At 29.4% G+C, this 17,148-nt stretch overlaps 1 protein-coding gene across 2 annotated transcripts; it reads left to right on the forward strand.

The window, feature by feature from the left end:
• Positions 1-621: 621 nt before the first annotated feature.
• PHOT1 (phototropin 1) lies at positions 622-16,077 on the forward strand. 2 transcript variants are annotated; one of them, XM_083065052.1, is made up of 25 exons: positions 622-842; positions 960-1,019; positions 2,336-2,969; positions 3,074-3,256; positions 4,264-4,355; positions 7,188-7,482; positions 8,002-8,221; positions 8,345-8,415; positions 8,530-8,636; positions 9,048-9,097; positions 9,239-9,343; positions 9,625-9,684; positions 9,769-9,858; positions 10,269-10,345; positions 10,746-10,830; positions 11,143-11,223; positions 11,582-11,685; positions 12,201-12,250; positions 12,864-12,970; positions 13,091-13,222; positions 13,823-13,874; positions 14,331-14,443; positions 15,297-15,437; positions 15,538-15,652; positions 15,740-16,077. In XM_083065052.1, the coding sequence occupies exons 3-24, from the start codon at positions 2,386-2,388 to the stop codon at positions 15,646-15,648; spliced, it is 2,910 nt and encodes a 969-aa protein (XP_082921178.1). In that variant the 5' UTR covers positions 622-842; positions 960-1,019; positions 2,336-2,385; the 3' UTR covers positions 15,649-15,652; positions 15,740-16,077. The 2 variants fall into 2 exon arrangements, with proteins under 2 accessions (XP_082921178.1, XP_082921179.1); XM_083065053.1 differs by having other exon boundaries at positions 2,350-2,969.
• The last annotated feature ends 1,071 nt before the right edge of the window (positions 16,078-17,148 follow it).

Raw genomic sequence — 17,148 nt, forward strand, 5'->3', positions numbered from 1 at the left:
CACAATACATCCCCCATCTCATCTCACTCTTTCTTTCTTATGTCTACTTTTAAAAATAAAAATATTGTAAATAATAATGGGATTGGAATTAGACATAAGCCTTACCTTCAAATTCAATTACTAAATTAGGTAAAAAGAAAGAAAGAAAAATATTAGCACGGAAGAATAAGTATTGGTTCTGTGAGATCTGTTTCAATTATTTGAACCCCCGAAATGATTATGATTTATGAGTTTATGCCATAAACTAAACTTTGGCCTTATGAGTTTGATGGTCATGACTCGAGCTACTTCAATCACTTCCAATCATTATGAAGTAGCAGCCACGTCAAACAGAGAATTAGCAAAACGTCAAATCTCCATTTCCATCCTACTTTATAGGGAAATTATTACGTTTATATTAATTATTGACGATAATTTGTGGCTGTGGCATACATCGATCACCATGGCATCACGTGTCCACTCTCCATGCCTGTCATTTGGGTGGGTGGGGGAAGGAGGTGTTAAAATTGAAACTTGAGCACGATAGATAGATATAGATATATATTATGATTACGATTTTCTCAATATCCAATTGTTCGTAGATATTTTAATTTGTAGGTTGTCTCTTTTTGTTTTTATCCTTTGCCATAATTTAACTAACGCAGACACACAAGCACAAAGGTCTTTCTCTCCGAACAAACCGGTCGGGTGAGCATGCAAAGACCAACGTGCTAATAGGCAAAGGTTTCTGCTCTTGTTGCTTTTTTCATGCTTGCCAACCCACTTCCTAGGTACAAAGAAAACTTGATATCCTAATGATTCAAAAGTTGAAAGCTGGTTATATGGGAGCCATGTGAAAAACAGTGGGTAGCCAAACCTTTTTACAATGATTTAGCTTCTCTTTTCTATCACTTATCTTCTCTTGCCATTTCTACAAAAGTCAAGTTTTCATCATTTAATCAAGTTTACTATTTCTGAAGAATTAGCAAATTTCAATCTTCCTGATCCACCTCCTTCACACAAACACAACGCAGCTTCAGGTATTTTCTTCTATCGTCTTGCATTAATTATTTACTCTGCCATGCCATGTTATATATCAATTATATGTATACCCTTTCTGATTCTTTCTAAATAATAACAATAATATATAAGTATCCCAGAAACTTACAAAACAAAGTACTACTATTAAATTGTAAGATTATTACATGCTAATTCTCCATTGAGCAAGTTATGTGAAAAGTTTTCTGTGAATTCTGTTCCATGTATGCTTGCTTTGCGTCATTAATCATCTTGGCTTTCACATTTCTACTATCATTAATAATTTTCATCACAGATATTTGGCTTCCTTAATTTTGAGACCTAGGCAGGGAGTAGTTAACTGCTATTATTTGTCATAATTAGAAAACAACCCATTTCTAAAATCAATGTCTCCATGAGGTCCCAGTGATGGAAAATTTGATATCCCCCTCTCCAATAGTCTCATTTTCATTTGGCAAAAATACCCTTAAAAATGAGAGGCACTTGAAGTTCCTTGCAGTGATGCAACTACACAAGGAACACAAATAAGATAAATGAACATTTGCAAAGACGAAACAAACCCCACGCAATTAATTCTTTGTCCTACAAGACCAGACCCGTTGTATCACACCACACAATTACATCACTCTCCAAAGTCTCCATTACAATTACTAACACACACGACTACCCGTATCTTGTCCCCCCCCAGAATTAAGACCATATTTTCAAGTCCAGTCCAACTGAGATTTAGATCTTAATTAACCAAGAATGTTTTCCTCGGAACAAATAAAGAAGCATTAATAATTGTGAAAATAGGCTATTCATATTCATCGACAGTGTAATCATCTATTATATTATGTATGGTTGGTTAATTTAAAAGTCATAATAATAATAATAGTTTTTAATTGATTGAATGTATAAAAATGTTTTGAATAAATGATTTTAATTTATAAGTTTTTATCATTTTTTTTAGTCTTTAAATGATATTTGACGTTGGAGACTAAAAATGTTAATATGAAAAAGAAAAAAAACCATATACATTTTATTGATTAAAATTTGTATTGAATGATCATATACATTTTTTATGTAAAATTTTTTATATTATCGATGAATTAAAAATTATTGTTAATATTATTTTTAAAATAATTATTGTAAAAGTAAAATCGTGAATTATGATGATATGAGATTACATAAATGTTTTTCCTTAATGTTTTTGTCAAATTGTTTTAGAGCATCAATGAATGAATGAGCATTAAAGTTAAACTCTTAATAATTTATTTTGTGACTATATCATTATTATTATTATTATTTACTAACATATTTAATTTGTATATAAGAGGTTCCCATATATAGCAAAGTGGGAAGAGAGAGAGAGGGAGATAGGTAGCGATGGAGCAATCAGAAAAAATAGCGAAGAAAGTATCATCAGCGAGAACATCATTTCCGAGAGATCCACGTGGCTCACTCGAAGTGTTCAACCCAACCGCCACCTCAACCAACGCGCGCGTGCGTTCGCCGCCCCTTTGGAAATCCTGGACCGACTCCGAAGAGCCGCGCCATGAAACCGCCGCCACGTCGTGGATGGCCATCACTCCGCCCGCCGGAGAATGCGGCGCCGCCGCACAGAGAGCCGCCGAGTGGGGCCTCGTGCTCCGCACCGACACCGAGACTGGCAAGCCGCAGGGCGTCGCTGCCCGGAACTCCGGCGGCGAGGAACCCAACGCCAAACTCGCCGCCTCTTCCAGAAGGAACTCTCAGAACTCCAGCAGAACCTCCGGCGAGTCTTCCGACGGAGGCGGCGGCGGCGGTGGGATTCCGAGAGTTTCGGAGGACGTGATGGGCGCGTTGTCGGCTTTCCAACAAACTTTCGTGGTTTCGGATGCTACCAAACCCGATTACCCGATCCTCTATGCAAGTGCCGGTTTTTTTAAAATGACGGGCTATACGTCCAAGGAAGTTATCGGAAGAAACTGGTAGGCACATATTTTTAAAATTATTTTATTTTATTTTTATTATTATTAAAAGATATAATCTATAACTGTATTAACGATTTATACTTGCGGTTGGGTGGTTCCAGTCGGTTTTTACAGGGCGCGGACACGGATCCCAATGAAGTGGCAAAGATAAGGGAAGCATTGGAAGCGGGGAAAATTTACTGCGGAAGGCTTCTAAATTACAAGAAAGATGGAACACCTTTCTGGAACCTTCTCACTATTTCACCCATTAAGGATGACGATGGCAAAGTGCTCAAATTCATTGGGTAAGCTAGCTTTTAAATTTTAATTTAATTCATCTGTATAATATTAATAATGGTGTGATTATCATCTTTATTATCTTAGTTGGAGGGTATGGGTATGGGTATGGTTGGGACTTGGGACCAAAATTGACGTATCGTTAGTTATGCTGATGGCACACGAGGTGTCTGTTGCAAAGTTTAAGAAAAGAGAGCGTGGACCGCGAGACCTGCATGCATTGCATTTCTCCTACGTTTGCTGCTGATAAGGACCACTCTCTATATCCTTTTCGTTGCATTTACAGGCTGCCAGATATCATATTCACTGTTTCTCTCAATTTCTCCATTCCATTATTCACTCTTTCTTTCCTTGCCATCAATGTGTGCAAAGAGAGAAATACTCTTTGTTGTTGATTGATATTTATCGAAAATTAGAATTTTTGGTAAATTATGCTGTTAAATAATATGAAATTTTCATTAAATGAAATACGGAATTTATTAAAATTTGTGATTTTTATTAAATTCCTGTTATAGAAAAAAGTCGGTAGCATTCCTCTATGTAATTAATTGTATTTGAGATTAATTTATATGTATTGTCATTGTAAGCAATTATATTTTAATGAATGCTATTTATGCTTTTTCTAATATCTTTTTTAAGTTTATTGAAAACTATAAATTTTGACATGCGGTGGAAGGATAACGTAAAAAGATTTTATACCGTAAATGCATGTTTATTCTATATTTATTAAAAAAATATTTAAGTAAGTATATAATTTATTATTTATAAGTATTTAAGAATTATAACTCTTCACCTTTATTTCTCTAAAAAAAACTCATGAGCTTTTTAATCCGCGAATATCTGAGTTGGAATAATAGCAAAATGGAAAAATCCAATTATATATTGATAGTATGTGAATGTGAGGTTGTTGTTGTGATTTTGGGTGTGAAGCATAGCATATTGATTGTGTGTGGACCTTGATGTAATGGAAGGAGATAGTAGGTGGCATACTTACCCAACGTGTCTGTGATGGCAGAATGCAAGTGGAGGTTAGCAAGCATACAGAGGGGTCCAAGGAGAAGGTGCTACGTCCCAATGGATTGCCCGGATCCTTGATTCGATACGATGGTATTCCATTTCACTTCCACTGCAATAATCCAAGGAACAAAAATGTGTAAAACCAAACACCAAATATTTTATCACTGGATGCTTACTAATCAATACATGAAATATTAGCCAAAAGAAACAGTAACTCAGTGACACACATGACTACCTTTCATATATATATATATATATATATATATATAATTTATAAGTGTCAACAATAAAAATGTAGTATAGAACAGTAATGTAAACCACAGGTCAGTAAGAGTAAATTAATAATGGCTCTGTTTGATAAAATTTTTTAAAAAATATTTATAAAAAAACTGTTTTTAAATAGAAATTATTTGAGAACCAGGTAAGATTTATTTAAAAAAATTAGACAAACACAAAATAGTAATACATTCAAACAGACCCAATTTAACATTTGAAATCTGTTGAAAATAGTAATACATTCAAACATCGTATTAGAATCTAACATGTATTTCGTACGATATACAAATATATTTAAATTATCATAAATATTAAAAATATGAACAAAATTCTTTTTGAATTAAAATTTGAATGAAATTAAATAAATCACGTGTAATTAATTATATTAAATCTAAAAATATAGATAAAAATTATGAAAAGCATATGCATAGTTAATTTAATAAAATATAAATTTAAAATTAAAAAGATATAATTCATTATGGAAGACAGAAAGGTAAGACTAAAATAATGTATTTCAATTGCAAAACTTGCTATAATGAAAATAATTATAAAAATATAACCTTGATATAAAATAAAAACATCACAAAAATAAAGAGAATGAGGAAATATTTTATTTCCTCTCTTAGTTTATATATAATGATAATGAGATAGATTATAACTTTTGTTCGTTTTATTTAATAAATATATAATAAAAAAATTAAACGTGTACACAGTCAAATACAACTAACAAAAAAAGTTAGATTTAATATACAAAATAAGTTAATAAAGTATATTTTAAATAATTAAAACTATAATTAACTAAGAAATTATAGACAAGCAAGTAAAAATGTTAAAAATCTTATTTCCATTTCATATTTTATAGAGTGCCATCATGAACTTGTAAATATAGAAGCTAAAGTTAAATAGCAACAAATTGTTGATCAGTGATAAGGAAAATTACATTTACGGTAAAACAGTTTAAACTTAAAACCTAAGGTATTATCTTTAGTTACTACTAACTACTAAAATTAGAAGTAGTAAAGCAATTAACTATTTATTCTTTATATAAAAAGAAACAAACAAAGAAACTAATAGTCATCTTATATCTTCTCCTTGTCTTTTTGTTAATAATTTTAAAATTTAGAATTATTTAACTAAAAAAGATTTTCCCATGCTTTTATAAAAATTATTAATGTAATTTATTCAATATTTGTGTTCTTTAATTTAGGGTTGAGGTTTCAATTTTGATTTAGACATAAATTCGTAACTAAATGAACTATTTTATTCCTATAGGTGAAACAATCTATTGGGAAAGAATTATACTTTCTAGTTATACAAAGAAAAATTAGTTACATTTACTAGTTTAATAAAAAAATTATCTCATTTAGTTTCATATAATATATTCATTGAATATGTAATTTACTGTACATATTATTAAAATTTCTCATCATCCAATTTATTTCATCACATTTATCTAAAAATTGACAAAGTAAAAATCATTTATTTTTAATTTTTTGTTATCATTTCATTAGTATTGTATACAATAGATAAAGAAAGTAAACTTTGATATATATATATATATATATATATATATATATATATATATATATTAATTTAAAATCTAAATAACGGAAAACTGAGGAAAAAATAAAGAGTGTGAATAAATATATTAATATTTTTTATAGGAAAACTTAAAAAGGATAAAAGTGGAAAGATAAATAAAAAAATGAGTGTGAATAAGTATATTAGCCTCACCTTTTAATTTAATGTATTAACAAATATTAAATACATTTCATGAATATTTTTAATTTAGATAAAATTAAAAAGTATTCCGTATAAATTAAAACAAAATTTTAAATTATAAAGGAGGCATATATAATGAATTCATGCAAAATATAAAAATCAATCAAGTATAAAAACAATTAGAATTATAAAAAAAAATGTATAAATCATTTAAAAGAATTTAAACTTAAGTTTTCTAAATATTTAAAATTAGCTTATGTTATTATTTAAAAGTAAATTATGATGCATGACCCGTTTCCATTAATCTTTCCATGCATACTCTTACGTGGAATAAATATATGACTGTCAGTCTGTCACCTTATAAATTCTAAAGAAACTTTTTGTACAACTAACGGGTCATTACCACAGCACTTATATATTATGTCACGCATAAGAAACACTTGATGGTTCAATGCAAGTCCTAAAGTTTTGACAGGATATAGAAAGACACGGACATTTTTGGGGGAACTAGAGAATATTGTTACTCTTCTAATACTATAGTGTTAAATGTGGATTTCTCTTGTTTTCGTTTTTCATAAACATGAGAGCAGCAAATATTGATATCAATTGGAAACTCTGAAATGAGGATAAGATCATTTCAATTGGCATACATACTTACACAACAAACCTTTATGGGAAAGATTCAGCATCGATCAAATTGACAATATGAAAGTCCAAATATTTTGTTGACCATGCCATGCAACAATGACAATTGTTGAGTTTTTAATGAGTTAACAAAATTTGAACATGTATCACAAGAAAATATGAGTGAGATCATAGTTGTTTGAATCCATGTACTGTAGTAATTTATATGGAGTAGTAGTTAATAGATTTTATAGTGTTTATATGCATGAAAGCACTAACATTTAGTGTATTGCATTGCAGCTCGTCAGAAAGAGAAGGCTACAAGTTCAGTATCTGAGTTGGTTCAAGCCATTAAGCGTCCTCGAGCATTAAGTGAATCAGCGAGTCGTCCCTCTGTCAGAAAATCAGGATATACTCAGGAAGAAAAAATAGAAGAAGAAGATGAAGAGAAAGCAGGACAAACATTAAGAAGAAAATCTGAGAGTGGGACTTCATTTGGACGAAAATTAGAAGAAGGAAATAAAATTTCAATGCAACGAACTAGTGAGCCACCTGAAAATAAACACAAAAGTTCTCATCGTCGTTCTTTCATGGGGTACATATTGTTATTTTATTTTGTTATTAACATTTCTTTCTCTATGCATGAGATAATTTCACACAAGTCTTTTATACATTATTTTTCATTTCATGTATGATCCATCCAATGTTTTAAAGTACGGTATCAATTCTAGTTTCGTCATGATGTTCCTTGATATTTCGAAGAAGGACAAAATTCATATGCAGTTTCATATGTATTTTTTGTGTTGTTTTTCAATTAGAGTATAAGTTTCACTTTGCTAATCTTTGCAATAAAAGTTCTTCGCAAAGGTCGATATAGATTAACAAAGTGAAACTTCAATTATATTATAGGAACAACAATAAAATAACACTTTATTGGACTACATCTAAGTTTTGTCATGTGAAATTTTTTAGACAAATATGATTAATGTGGCTGCAATTGCGTCTCAAAATTTTCACCGAGACTCCAAAACCTTGACATTGTTGTTGTAGTTGTTGTTTTTGAAAAGTTTTTTATAACACAATTCGCAATGCTATCTATCTTTGTATGCTTCAGGTTCAGGAGGAAAAGTCAATCCAATGATGAAAGCATGAATAATGAAGTTATTGAGGATGTTAGCTCTGAGAGTGAGGATGATGAGAGGCCTGATAGTTTTGAGTTAGATGACAAAGAAAAGCAGAGAGAAAAGCGAAAAGGCCTTGATCTTGCTACCACACTTGAACGTATTGAGAAAAACTTTGTCATTACTGATCCAAGGCTTCCTGACAATCCAATAGTAAGATTTTTTTAACCACTTGTATTATTATACTGAATATATGTTTCCACTTTGTGTTGGATTCCTGTACTAGAGGTAAACATGTAACACGGTAAAGTTTGTACTTCACTTTTACTTTTTTAGATATTCGCATCAGATAGCTTCTTGGAGCTTACAGAATATAGTCGTGAAGAAATCTTGGGAAGGAATTGCAGGTATGTTTTAAATTAAATATCATTGTACAAATATACTTATGCTAATATCGATTTACCAATGATAAAGGTTTTTCTATAATTTCAAATTGTCTTGTATGTTATTTGGCTATTTAGGTTTCTACAAGGACCTGAAACTGATCGTGCAACTGTGAGAAAAATCCGAGAGGCGATTGATAGCCAAACAGAAGTTACTGTGCAACTAATTAATTATACAAAGAGTGGTAAGCTTGTTTCATTTTCTGTTAGGAAAGCCACTTTCATAGGATAATTTCTTATACGTTGGAATTTATAAGTATTCTACGAATATTTTGTATATGGTAGTAGTGTGAAATATATATTGAGTTTTAAATTGATAAAAAAAAAAGTTACAATATATTCAACATCACACATATAGTTTATTATTAAGAAAAAAAAAAATAATTGTTACCTGTAAGTTTTTCATGAATACCATAACTTGTACTATTACTAGTCGATAATAAAACAGTTCAAAATATTAATTTGCTATAAATTCCGGGTTTAGAATCTTGAATATCTTCCTTAGTTACAAGGGATATATAGCTATTTAACGTGAAGATCAATAATGTTGCGATTATTATTACGCTTGCTATTGAAGATTTCTCCATTCAACCCAGGAAAGAAGTTTTGGAACCTGTTTCATTTGCAACCCATGCGTGATCAGAAGGTACAACATATGATGGTCCTCTAAATATGTTGTCATACAAATTTTCTTTTGGGTAGTTGATGATTTTCTTTCCACCTATATTTTCAACATTAACATAATATGGATGTTAGCTTTAATCTCTTTCCATTGTTGGTTTAATAGGGGGAAGTGCAGTATTTTATTGGTGTTCAACTAGATGGTAGTCAACATGTAGAGCCTCTTCACAATTGCATCGCAGAAGATACTGCAAAGGAAGGAGAACAATTGGTTTGGTCCTTATTCAATTGCTTCATTAATTCATACATTATCTCAAATCATCATCAACATCAAAATTCTAGCTTAAAAATTTAATGATTTTTTTGTTTGAAAATAGGCTTTGAATTTGAAAGTTCACAGAAGCTATGAATTATGATTCACACTGATACATTTTACATCTATTATAAGCTCCTTTTTTCTCTATATAATAGTAGGAAAGTTTGTTCAATTTATTATTCATTATGCTTTGTACATCCTGAGTTATAACAAGTCCATTTGAAATCCAACCTCAGGTCAAACAAACAGCAGAAAATGTTGATGAAGCAGTGAGAGATCTTCCGGATGCAAATATGGTAACATCTATTGCTATTAGTTATTTTTGTCTACTAAAGAGCTTTTGACTTTAATTGTGACATGAACATTTCGACATTTTTTAGAAACCAGACGATTTATGGTTAAATCATTCAAAAGTAGTTTACCCCAAACCTCATAGGAAGGATGATCCTGCTTGGAGAGCTATCCAAAAGGTATTACTTCCATATTTGAGTATGTGTCATGTTTACCCAATTTCTTGTTATTTTTATTAAGTGCTTAGTGATTTTTGAAATCTCTTTTATATTGTACGACTATAAATTACAAATATGGGAAAATGTAGTAAATACTTCATATCTCATTTGACAGTTGTGTTAACTTGTCTATGTTTTTTTTTTGTCTTTCTATAGTTTCTTTATATTTTGGGATGTAGTAAGTGATCATATTTTTCTCTTAGATTATATATTATATTGAAGATTATTTTATTGAGTTGGTAGACATGCCATTGTACCATTATAGTTCCTCCTTTTTTCCACATGGTATTTTGGACTTTCCTAGTCACATCTTGCATGTTTGATACAATTTATGTTATTTTGCAAATTTTTATGTGACCATGGTTTTGCAGGTTTTGGAAAGTGGAGAACAAATAGGCTTAAAGCACTTTAGGCCAATTAAACCATTGGGCTCAGGAGATACTGGCAGGTTTTTTTTACCCCTGTTTCTCTATTGCATTCCCTTGTTTCACAACTGCAATTGCACGGGTAGCATGGGGATGGGGGTTAAGTGTTTGTCAAGTATGAAATGAATTGTGGTTGTACAAAATTATGATGATCTCTACATAACCACATATGATTGACATACTATTTTAAGGTTTCGCTAATTGTACTAATAATTCTAGCTTTTTTTTAATGGAATTTTTGCATATAAAAAAAACCCTATAAATGAATTAATCCCTGTTTTTAACTAAAAATTTGAGCTAATATTTTATATCCCGATTAGAATTTCTTCGTTGATTTGGGTGATAGACAATTTCCTTCTATACCATTATTTTCCAAAGCAAGCATATGTGGCGGTGATAGTTTCATATATTATTGGCTTGCAGTGTGCATCTGGTGGAGCTATGTGGAACTGGTCAATATTTTGCCATGAAGGCTATGGATAAGGGTGTTATGCTCAACCGCAACAAGGTTCTGGATGTGAATTATGTGATTAATTAACATGACTTTTTATCACGTCCTACCACTTATACATGTTTATGTAAAAGTCATTAAATATTGTACCGGCTTCATTTCTTTAGTCATGCATTTAACTGCTGTTACTTAAGTCCCTAACGATTTCTCAATTTCTCAACATGGAAATAGTATAGTATATAATATATAGACAGTCGTGTTTTTAATTACCTTGAAGTAACAAAATTATTATTCTAATTTTAATTGTGTAAATCAAGTTATGGAATCATTTATCACTCATTGTATTATGATGACCTTTACTTTCTCCAGGTGCATAGAGCTTGTGCAGAAAGAGAAATCCTTGACAAGTTGGACCACCCTTTTCTACCTGCATTATATGCTTCCTTTCAGGTTTGAAACTTGAATATTCCTTTTAAATAGGTAACACAATAATTATTATTTAGCAAATACGAATAACTGATAGGAACATTAGGATTTTTTTTTTGTTATTTCACTTTGTGCCTTTCTACACAAAAGCCAACGAACGATTATAGAGCTTTCAAATATGTCAGATCACAACCTTCTTTTTTTTTTAATCATAAAGCCCTGTTTTATGGATAATGTTTCATAACATGTACTCTATTTTACCCTTAATGTTTTTATTTCCTATTACATTTAATTTTCAAGTTACAAAGTAGCGAGGATATTCACATGGTTGCTTTACTATTTATTGAATTTGTCAAATATTTAGAAGTTGATTAATTTGCAGACCAAAACACACGTTTGTTTGATAACTGATTATTTTCCTGGGGGAGAACTATTTCTGCTTCTTGACCGTCAACCAACTAAGGTTCTCAAGGAAGACGCTGTGAGGTATATCATATTACTACGTATGAATATATATAGCACTAGTTTATTGTTTATTTTTTATTTTTTATTTTTTAAGAAAAGATTGAATAGAGTAGATATCATGATGGAAAAGTGCTTTGTTGAAGTTATTAAATTAGTAGGGCGAGTAAAAACATTCTTTGAATTTGATTTTTTTTCCCTCCTTTTTATTCTTCAAATTTGTTTTGTGATTCAAAACTTGAAAATGAAATTTACATGTTTAAACTCTTAAGGTCATCTACCTCAATAATAAAAAAAACAAGGATTTGTTTAGGTAAATTTTTCTACAAGCAAATATAAGATAAAAAAAAAGTAAAAAGTAAAATATTACTACCTCTAGTTGTTTTAATAAAATTTTGTTTGAAATTATTCATAATAATAATAATAATAATAATTTTTTAAATATAAACTATTGATAACTTATATTCCCAAGAAAAGGATAATTTACTTGTGTTTCTCTATTTTTCTTTAACTGACATTTAGTTCCTTAATATTTATAGATTTTATGCAGCTGAGGTAGTGATTGCATTGGAGTACCTTCATTGCCAAGGTTGGTTCTTATTCGGCTTATATGTGTGTTTATGACATCACGACAACTAATGTTGTTGCTTTCTCTTTTAACTCATGAAATTGTCTTGGGAGATACTTTTTGACAAAATATTTCAGAATCTACAGAGTAAACTTATCATGCTGTAATATTTTTTTATATTTTATTTTTGGGTAAAATATTTTTTAATCCTTATAAAACTATAAAAATTTATTTTTTAGTCCCTCTTAATTTTTTTCATCCTATTTTAATCTCTCAAATTTGCAAATGTATCATTTTCTATTCTCTATGTATTTTAGATAATGTTTTAAAAAAAGTTATAAAATGTTATTTAAACTACTTTGATGATTAAAAGTAGTATATTTCTAAATTAGAGAGACTAAAATAGGACAAAAAATATTTAGAGTGATTAAAACCAAATTTGAGAAATTTTAGAGTAACAAAAAACATATTTTACCCTCTCTTTTTTTCAAGTCATCATGTGTTATCTCCAAAGTTATAGCAATTTGCACCACAAATTTTCGTCCTAGCATGAAATATATTCTAATATATTTTTTGATGGCATGCCAAGACACTTGCTTACAACAAAGATTAATACGACATTGTTTGGTTACAGGGATAATATATCGAGATTTGAAGCCAGAAAATGTTTTAATCCAAAGCAATGGGCACGTGTCTCTAACAGATTTCGATTTGTCATGTTTAACATCTAGCAAACCACAGGTTCCCCCTAAAAACTGAGGACGTACTTGATTGTGCAGTTTTTAATTAGAAGCATTATTGATTTTTTTAAAAATTTAGACCACTAAAAATGTTTATTTGTGTCTTTTTGCCTCTTTGCAGCTTATAATTCCAACTATCAATTCAAAGAAGAAAAAGAAGAAACAACTGAAAAGTCAAGAGGTTCCAATGTTTATGGCTGAACCAATGAGAGCATCAAATTCTTTTGTTGGGACGGAAGAGTACATAGCTCCGGTTTGTTATTGTTGGACATATTATATATTATTAATCAACAAAAACTATAGTTCATCATATGCATGGTTCAAATATGTATTTTATTTTGCGGCGAATGTACCAATTATCATACATATATATGATGTCTTAATTAGCGTGTTTAATTCATTCTTGGCATTTTGATATGAAATGTTTTACTCTGCAAATATTTGATAAAATAGTAAAACTTTGTTTTATATATGAGTGACAAGTTTGCAACATGGATGTGTTCGTTATATTTTAAGTGTAATGCATATTAATCAAAAGAGAAGAAAACAAGCATAAATTAATTATCACATGCATAAAACAACGATTGGACAAACAGTGCAAGACTTCTCCATTCACTTTGAGCCTCCATTTAGTATATAAACCCTAAACTGCATAACTTCTTATACTTTTATTGGATTCAACTTGAACTTTTAAATTTCATAGTGATAATTAATTTCTCGAAAGGGGAAGGGTGGATGTTGGTGTCCATGCAGTATACAAAGTTTTTTTATTGCATTTGTGCAATTTGAACTTCTTTGAAAAATTTTATGCATTTCTTAGATTTTGTTGTAACTAATAGTTCAACTTATGCAGGAAATTGTAAGTGGTTCAGGTCATACTAGTGCTGTGGATTGGTGGGCTCTAGGTAAACTTTAATTCTTATTAGAAACAACGGCAATTGTGAATCAAAATAAAATTTAAAACATTAAAAATCAACATAAGTAAGTTTGAGTGCCTTTTACATTTAATTTGTGAAGTGAATATTAATTAATGTTTCCGTAGATAACCAAATCAGTTCATATGCATATTCTAATTCTCTATTTCTTTCAACTCATTTCCTTTCTTGCCTTTTTCTTAACCAAGGCTATTATCCATTTTGAGGACATGATGGGTAAAAATTGGAATAGTTGTCAATGGCAACTCAAATGCTCTCACTTGCTTGTTGCATTTATTTCATGTTAAAATACTGTGGTTAATTGAAATCATTGGCCATATCATATAACGGTTGGACTCTTTCACAAACAAATGGTTACACTTGGGTGAATATTAGAAACAGATTAAAATTATATCGCAGTACTTAACTTCAATGCCTTTTTTTTAGGTATTCTAATATATGAAATGCTTTATGGGTACACACCATTTCGGGGGAAGACAAGACAAAAAACATTTGCAAATATTCTTCACAAGGATCTTAAGTTTCCCAAAAGTAAGCCGGTGAGTGGTGACCATCGTAATTTATTATACATTTGTTTCTTACATTGTTTCGCTACAATATAGTTTTTAATTGTAAATTCACCTTTTGAAATAAAATTTAAAAAAATTTAAAAAAACCCTCACATTATCCATTAATATCCAACACTTAGTAGGTTCCCAATGTCACTAAAATTTGCAATAAAGATGAAGCATATATATCTCTAAAATGAGTTAATCGTGACGAAAAAAATTAGTCTCTAATTAGATTTTGGTTAGAGACTAACATATTAGTCTCTAATTTAATGTTGTATACCATTAATTACCATGACTTTGGTCTCTAATTACATATCAAATTTTTATTAATTATAAAGACTAATTTTTAGGGTAAATTACTTTGTATCTAAAATAGCCTCTAAACTAGTCTTTATAGTGACTGATTACTTTTAATCTTTAAATTAATTTGTATTTGGATTTTTTCTAATGATATAATACTTCTAAAACATTTTTTAATACTTTATGTAATATTGTTATCGCCAAAATATCTTCAAATAAAAATAAATGACTGAAATTTAGTAAGTAACATTTGCTTTTAGGCTTGTGTATCATTTTTCATCTAATAAAATCATATGAGACAAATATCCATATAAATCGTATGTTTAAATACACCTAATTATAGATTAATCAAATCATAGGTTTGAAGGAAAGAAAAGTTAAATAAAAAATAATCGCATCAAGTTCTTACAAAAATCTCATTCAAATTACTCGAGGTTGTAGTTATATGAATCTTGCTAAATTGTAAAACTTCCAAAAGCTTGAATTGTGAACACAAATTAAATGATAATATTGTTTTAATCATCAATGAGATTTGATGCAGGTAAGTCTCCAAACAAAACAACTAATTTACTGGTTATTGCAAAGAGATCCCAAAGACAGATTGGGTTCACGTGAAGGAGCAAATGAAATTAAACGTCATCCTTTTTTTCGAGGTGTCAATTGGGCACTAGTTCGTTGCATGGTAACATAATAATTAAACTTTAGTAGTATTTTTCATTGTTACATTAATTTTATCAACATCTAATTTAACTTTGTTATGATTTGTCTAATTATCTTTCCAGCAACCTCCTGAGCTTGATGCCCCGCTCTTACTAACAACTGAAGAAGAAGAAGAAAAAAAAGTCAAAGATACAAATCCTGAACTAGAGGATCTACAAACAAATGTTTTTTGAAAAGGTAATTTCTTCTTCTTTTTTGTGTATATGTTGTGGTTGTTCTTCATTTTGGTGACTAGTTTTTAACATGTTGTTTTGTGGTTTGTAGAATTAGAGGATGAAGGCATATGGCATTCACGAAACACATGATGAATTCTTTGCGATTTTGAATAATTAATGGTATTTCAATCTCTTGCTCAGAGGTGCAAAGTTTGATTGTGTTCATTGTAATTTATATGAATGGAAGGATCTATAATAAGATTTTAGATTTAATGCTACTTATGCTAAGCCTTCGGGTTAGAGATTAGGGATTGGGACTATCAAGCAATTAGTCTAGTGTGAAAATATGTGTATATTTCTATAATAATATTTTGAGCTAAGTAAAATATGTCATGTAGTATTTAAAAATTAAATATGCGTTGTTAAACATATTTTTGAAAACTTCCACATTTGGAGTTGATACTTGCGAGACATTATTTCTTTCATCTTTGTCATTTTATATGGCTACTTTCATGAAAACTTGATTTGTAATTACACACCAAACATAAAAAAAAGGAAAAGAAAAATAAAGTTAAAAGCATACAATTAAAATCAAATTCGAAAAAGATGAAATAAGAGATAATATAAAGAAAACTAGGCTTCAATTTTGGAAAAAAAATAAAATTTATAGCTATGAAAATAAATCCAACAAATCATTAATAAAGGAATCTTTATTTTTGTATTGGAACATCATCAACATAATTGTTTTATATTATCCACGTTTTTCTAAGTATACAAATATTTATATCAGTTTCATATATATATATATATGGAGGGATTCGTTTACTATAAGAATAAGTTTACCTAGACTTATTTTGTTCAATAATTTATGTTCTACATCAAATATTAATAATACAAATACTATAAATTTAAAGTTCTTAATGTATAAATCAAGTCTGTTAATTTTAAAAAAATTAAAAATTATTTAATACTTCGTTTTATTAATTTAAATCAATGTCTAAAATGATTTTATGATTATCCATCAATTTAAATTTAATGAAATGAAGTATCAAATAATTTTTAAATTTTTTAAAAACTTGCAGATTTGATATATGCACTAAAGACTTTAATTTCAACGATTGAATTGATAAAATTTGATGTAGAATATGAATTATTGAACGGTGTAAGTTTAGATAAACTTACTCTTGAAATAAACAGATTCCCCTCTTTATATATATATATATATTAGAAACATACTCTTGCCACATATTCTTTTATTAGTTAAAATTTATTAAAAATCATAAATTTAAGCAAGTTTTAAGTTCTCATGTCACTCCTAATAAAAAAAATGTATTAATAAGTGTGTTTCTAACGATTTTGCTAAAATATATCATACTATTAGTATAGATTTACCATAATAATATTAATAATATAATTTTCATTATATAACTATAATATTTATACCAATGAAAACAAATTTAATGGCAAATCATTAGTAAATGAATATTTTATTTTTGTAATGATAGATCATCCACGCTA

This window comes from Cajanus cajan, chromosome 10 (assembly GCF_000230855.2).
Source record: "Cajanus cajan strain Asha chromosome 10, NIPB_CcT2T_4, whole genome shotgun sequence".
Taxonomy (NCBI): domain Eukaryota; kingdom Viridiplantae; phylum Streptophyta; class Magnoliopsida; order Fabales; family Fabaceae; genus Cajanus; species Cajanus cajan.